General features: G+C 43.6%; 1 protein-coding gene across 1 annotated transcript in view; it reads left to right on the top strand.

Annotated features, from left to right (window-relative positions):
* Window positions 1–6,246, top strand: part of LOC143297969 (cytochrome P450 2B6-like) — a 13,240-nt gene extending 6,994 nt beyond the window's left edge. The window contains exons 4-7 of the mRNA XM_076610598.1: window positions 712–1,012; window positions 2,883–3,188; window positions 4,775–4,924; window positions 5,929–6,246. Coding sequence (XP_076466713.1) covers window positions 712–1,012; window positions 2,883–3,188; window positions 4,775–4,924; window positions 5,929–6,125 — 954 coding nt within the window. The 3' untranslated portion in view covers window positions 6,126–6,246. The remainder of the gene's footprint in view (window positions 1–711; window positions 1,013–2,882; window positions 3,189–4,774; window positions 4,925–5,928) is intronic.

The raw sequence follows: 6,246 nt of genomic DNA, 5'->3' as shown, positions 1-6,246 counted from the left end.
GAAAGGACAGGGCAGGGCAGGACAGGACAGGACTGGACTGGACAGGACAGGACAGGACAGGACAGGACAGGGCAGGGCAGGACAGGACAGGGCAGGGCAGGACAGGGCAGGGTAGGGCAGGACAGGACAGGACAGGACAGGACAGGACAGGGCAAGGCAGGACAGGGTAGGATAGGACAGGACAGGACAGGGCAAGACAGGACAGGACAGGACAGGACAGGACAGGGCAGGACAGGGCAGGACAGGACAGGGCAGGACAGGACAGGACAGGACAGGACAGGACAGGGCAGGACAGGGCAGGGCAGGGCAGGGCAGGACAGGACAGGACAGGACAGGACAGGACAAGACAAGACAAGACAGGTCAAGACAGGGCAGGACAGGACAGGACAGGTCAAGGCAAGACAGGACAGGACAGGTCAAGACAGGACAGGACAAGACAGGACAGGACAGGTCAAGACAAGACAGGACAGGTCAAGACAGGACAGGACAGGACAGGACAGGACAGGACAGGACAGGACAGGACAGGACAGGACAGGACAGGACAGGACAGTTCGGGGCAAAGAAGGCAAGATAAGGCAGGAAAAGTCAGGCATTTTTGGTGTGTGTGTGTGTGTGTGTGTGTGTGTGTGTGTGTGTTCGTACAGTTCGGACAGTAATGTGATTCTTGATCTCGAACACTTTGCCTGCCTGCCTTGCCTTGCCTTGCCTCAGATCCTCCGGAACATCGCTGAGATGGAGCAGTGCTTCCTGATCCCCCAAATCCAGCAGCACATCGACCGGGAGAACAACAAGGGTCGTCGCCATAAGCACGGCGGCGAGAGCAGCAGAGAGAGCGACGATGCTGAAGACGACAACAACAACGACAACGACGATGACAACCACCGCCACCACCACCACCACTACCACCACGATGATGATGATGATGACAATGGACACGTGGATTTCATCAGTGCTTACCTCACTCGGGTCAAGCGAGAGATGGCACAGGGCAAACTGTCTACCACCGTGGAGGGTAGGTTTATTTATTTTTGGATTGATTAATTCATAGATTGATTAGTTGGTTGGTTAGAGGTTGGCTGACTGATTGATTGTTTGTTTGATTGATTGATTGTTGCTTATGGACCAGCTGACCACGCAAGGTCACGTCTGGGTTGCACATGTTGGTCCTGTTGCAAACACGCGCGCGCACACACACACACACACACACAATCAACACACACACACACACACACACATACACACACACCCACACCCACACACACACACACACACACACACACACACACACGGAAAAAGAAGATAATTAGACACAAGTACAGCCAGATCCATGCATATAAACTGAGGACTACCCTTTACTTCACAATCAAGTTTTTTAAGTGTTTTTCTTAATTATTTTTTTAAGGATTAGGAAATCCACCTGAAGATAAACAGCCAACGTGTACGAAATAAACAAAAATTTAGATAATACCAGGTATGCAGAACATTAACTGCCAACGGACACTTTACATGATTTCTTCTTCCGCTTCTTCTTCTTCTTCTTCTTCTTCTTCTTCTCATGATTATGATCATGGTCACGGTAATAATCATCATCATGTTGTTGTTGTTGTTGTTGTTGTTGTTGTTGTTGTTGTTGTTGTTGTTGTTGTTGTTGTTGTTGTTGTTGTTGTTGTTGTTGTTGTTCTTCTTCTTCTTCTTCTTCTTCTCCTCCTCCTCCTCCTTTTTCTCCTCTTCCTCCTATCCGTTCTTTTCCTCCTCCTTATTCTACTTCTTCTTTTTCTCCTCCTCCTCCTCCTACCCCTCCTTCTCCTCCTCCTTCTTTTTCTTCTCCTCCTCCTTCTTTTTCTTCTCCTCCTCCTACCCCTCCTCCTCCTTTTTCTTTTCCTCCTCCTTCTTCTTTTTCTTCTCCTTTTTCTTCTCTTCCTCCTCCTCCTTCTTTTTCTCCTCCTCCTCCTCCTACCCCTCCTCCTCCTTCTTCTTTTTCTTCTCCTCCTTCTTCTTCTTCTCCTTCCTCCCCCTCCTCCTTCTCCCCCTCCTCCTTCTTTTTCTCCTCCTCCTCCTCCTCCACCCCATTCTTCTTTTCCCATTCCCTCTTCCCACTCATCTTATTTAGTTTCCCTTCCTTTCCCTCTATATCGTCATCTCCTCCTCCTCCTTTCTTAAGCGTGTTGGGTTACGACGCTGGTCAGGCATCTGCTTGGCAGGTGTGGTGTGGTGTATATGGAATTGTCCGAACGCAGTGACGCCTCCTTGAGATACTGATACTGATACTGATACTTTTTATTCATTATTTGTCATTTTCTTTCCCTTTTTCTCTTCTTCACGTGGCTGGCTGAATGTGTTAGTTGGTCGCCAAAGTATTAAATAGAATGGAGAGTTGGTTGTTGGATGGCTCGTCACAGAATCCTTCTCTCTACGGACCTCAAACATCTTCTTTATGTGTTTTATTTTTCCCCTTTTTTTCCGGGTTGGGTCTACCTTCATGCCACCTTACAATCGATTTTTTTTCTTTGTTGTTTCCAAGGTGCGGGCACACATGATTGTAGCCTGCGTGTGTGTCACCTGTCAATCTTTATATAGTTTTTTTTTTCCTCTCCTGAAACTATTCGAAAATGTTCTCTATTTTTATATAAAGCTTTTAAATTGTAACTTCGTGACAGCATTTTATTGTTCTACATACTGAACCGTAGCACTACTTTACTTAGTATGTTTGTTTAATTGAATATTTGGACGTTAACAAGCATTGCAAGGTGATGTTTGTCCATATATAAAAGAATATTGTTCACACACATCCCTTCATAACGGGCCTAGGCCTATACATGAATAAACCATCTGGAATCTAGAATTCTGTGATTCTGTGATTCTGGACACTGTCTTGCCGCCAGAGAACCTGAACAACCTGGAGTGGACAGTGTCCGACCTCTTCGTGGCCGGAACGGAGACACTGACCAACGCTCTCCTCTGGACCCTCCTCTACCTCCTCCACCACCCGCGCGTGCAGAGCGCGTGCTACCGCCAGATCCGACAGGTGCTCGGCCCCTCGTCACCGCCCGACGCGCACCACCGGGCGGAGCTCCCGTACGTAGAGGCCACGATCATGGAGACCCTGCGGATCTCTGACATCGGGGCCATGGGCATCCAGCACGGGGTCAGTCAGGACGTGGAGCTGAGAGGGTTCCGCGTCCCTAAAGGTACTGTGTGAAGATCAGTATCAGTATCAGTATCAGTAGCTCAAGGAGGCGTCACTACGTCAAATTCACATACGCTGCCACCACATCTGCCAAGCAGATGCCTGACCAGCAGCGTAACCCAACGCACTTAGTCAGGCCTTGAGGGGGAAAAAATCAATAATAAAAAAAAATAATATATTTTTTTAACTGAAAAAAAAGACAGAAAAAGATTTCAAGTCTGGCCTTAAAGCCCACCTCTTCCCAAAATAGCCTCCCTTCCCTGCCTTCTTCCTTGTCTTCAGTTTCTCCAGTTTTTAGAGTTATGCATGTGTGGTGTGAATGACCGGTGCGAAAGCGCTTTGATTTGTCTCTGCACTATATGAATATTATTATTATTATTATTATTATTAGTTAATTAACTGATAAGAAAGTGAGAGCTGTGCTGTGTTCAACTTAATCTTTTTTCTTTCTTTTTTGTTTTTGTTTTTGTGAAGGACTAAGACTCAGACCAGAAGGTAAGACTGCACTGGCTCTCAGATAATAGCACGTGTGTGTGTGTGTGTGTGTGTGTGTGTGTGTGGAGGGGAAGTGGGTTTGTGCATATTTATTATAAATTTGATTGTATGTTTATATGCATATAAACATTGTACTTATATATATGCGTGTGCGTATAATTTGCTTGGTACATCTAGGTGTGTATATCTAACATGGATGTGATGTGTAATTATATCAAACAACGCTCAGCTTATATTACAAAATTGACATAAGCTTATACAATTAGGGCAACAGAAAAGTGAAAGCTGTATTATAAAATGGTTTCTCCACTGCAATGGGAATTCTTTTTACAACTTAGTCTTCTTCGTGAAGAAACTGTGACTCGCAGACTAGGAGGGTAAGGCTGCACTGGCTCTTATCACTGCAGCCTTGAGGGCTAGCTGCCCTTTGGAGACTATCTCCAACGCCGGCTGCCCTGAAAACCCTCTTGGCCGAGAGAGTAGGGATGTAACAAGGGCAAGCACTCTCCACTAAACCATATAGTCGGCCAGCAGTTGCCTCCCATGATGTTCTGATGGCCTTTTTGTCGGACACGACTATTATACCACAATGCATACATCTTATATATACATCAAAACCATGTGTTTTGTAAAGGACCTGTAGCAGAGTTCTGGATAGTGTGTTATGTAAGTATCTATTATTATCATTTAGTATATATTCTTCTTATTCTTCTTATCATTATTATTATTATTAATGTGATGATGATGATGATACTACTACTACTAATAATAATAATTATTATTATTATCATTATTATTATTATTTTCATTATTGTGATGATGATGATGATGATGCTACTGCTGCTGCTGCTGCAACTATTATGACTACTGCTACTACTTATTATTATTACTATTATTATTATCATCATCATTATGATGATGATGCTACTACTACTACTGCTGCTGCTGCTGCTACTACTACTACTAATTATGATGATGATGATGATGCTACTACTACTACTACTAATTATTATTATTATTATCACCATCATCATCATTATGATGATGATGATGATGATGATGACAAGAAGCAGCTTCGTGCGTTCCCGACAGGTACCATCGTAGTGCCCTATTTGCACACGGCCCTCAACGACAAGGTCACGTGGGGTGACCCGGAGTGTTTCCGACCCGAAAGATTCTTGGACCCGGAGAACGGGAGGGTGGTGGTGGTGAAGCGGGAGGAGTTCATTCCCTTCTCTGTGGGTGGGTCACTGGCGTTGGATTTGTGGTCAAGCCAACTTAAAAATCTCTCATGGAAAGTTAAAAAAAAAAAAAAAAAAAAAAAAAAAAAAAAATCACCATGTAGTCGGCTAGCTGAAATTACAGATATAAAAACAAGTACACTTAATAGGACATGTGTGTGTGTGTGTGTGTGTGTGTGTGTGTGTGTGTGTGTGTGTGTGTGTGTGTGTGTGTTGGTTTGGAGGGCTCGGTATGTTTTTTTTTTTGTTTGTTTGTTTTTTTCTTCTCTTTTTTCTTCTTTCTTGTTTCATGGGTTTGTTGTTGTGGATGTTTTCGTCGTCGTCTTTGTCGTTGCTATTTCTGCTGGGTTTTTTTGTGTTTTTTTTTCTCTCACAATTATTGTCTTCTCTGTGTTTTTCTGACTGTCTTCCTATCTTTCTTTCATTTTTTAATTCATTCTGTTGTTCTGTTGTTGTTTTTCTTTTTTTTTTCTTTTTTTCTTTTTTTTTTTTTACTTTCTTGAACCCCCTTTTTTTTTCGTTTGATAGTTTGGATATGGATGAGGCAGCTTCTGCATTACGTCCAGTATCATGATTAATTAACTTTATCAGCAATGTTGCTACTGTTGTCGACGTCGTCATCGTCGTCGTCGTCATCGTCATCATCATTATTATCATTATCATCATCATTATCATCATTATCATTATCATCATCATCATCATGATTATCATCATCATCATTATTATGATTATCACCACCACCATCATCATCATCATCATCATTATCATCATGATTATCATCATCATCATTATTATGATTATCATCACCATCATCATCATCAACATTCCTCCTCCTCCTCCTCCTCATTATTATTATTATTATTGTTGTTGTTGTTGTTGTTGTTATTGCTATTATTATCATTACTACAAGTACTACTACTACCACTGTATTGTTATTACTATCATCACCATCACCATCATCATCATCATCAATATACGTACCATTATCCTACCATTATTCCTCAGGTCGCAGGTCATGCCCGGGAGAAGGCATCGCGCGGCTGCAGCTGTTCCTCTACGTCACTTCCCTTCTGCAGAACTTCCGGTTCCTGCCAGCGGAAGAGGGACGGCTGCCATCTTTGGAGGGCGTCATGGAGTTTGCGCACAACCCCAACCCGTTCCGCATCCGAGCGGTTCCCAGGCAACCAGATGAGGGAGACTGAGTCCGCAGATAGGTCATTATTGTTGGAGTTGAGTTTAACAACGTGTTTGACAGATTTGTTCAGGAGCTTGGGGTCTGATAGGTCATTATTGTTGGAGTTGAGTTTAACAACGTGTTTGACA

This window comes from Babylonia areolata, chromosome 23 (genome assembly GCF_041734735.1).
Source record: "Babylonia areolata isolate BAREFJ2019XMU chromosome 23, ASM4173473v1, whole genome shotgun sequence".
NCBI lineage: Eukaryota > Metazoa > Mollusca > Gastropoda > Neogastropoda > Buccinidae > Babylonia > Babylonia areolata.
The sequence above is the reverse complement of the archived record's forward strand: the minus strand, read 5'-3'. Positions and strand labels throughout refer to the sequence as shown.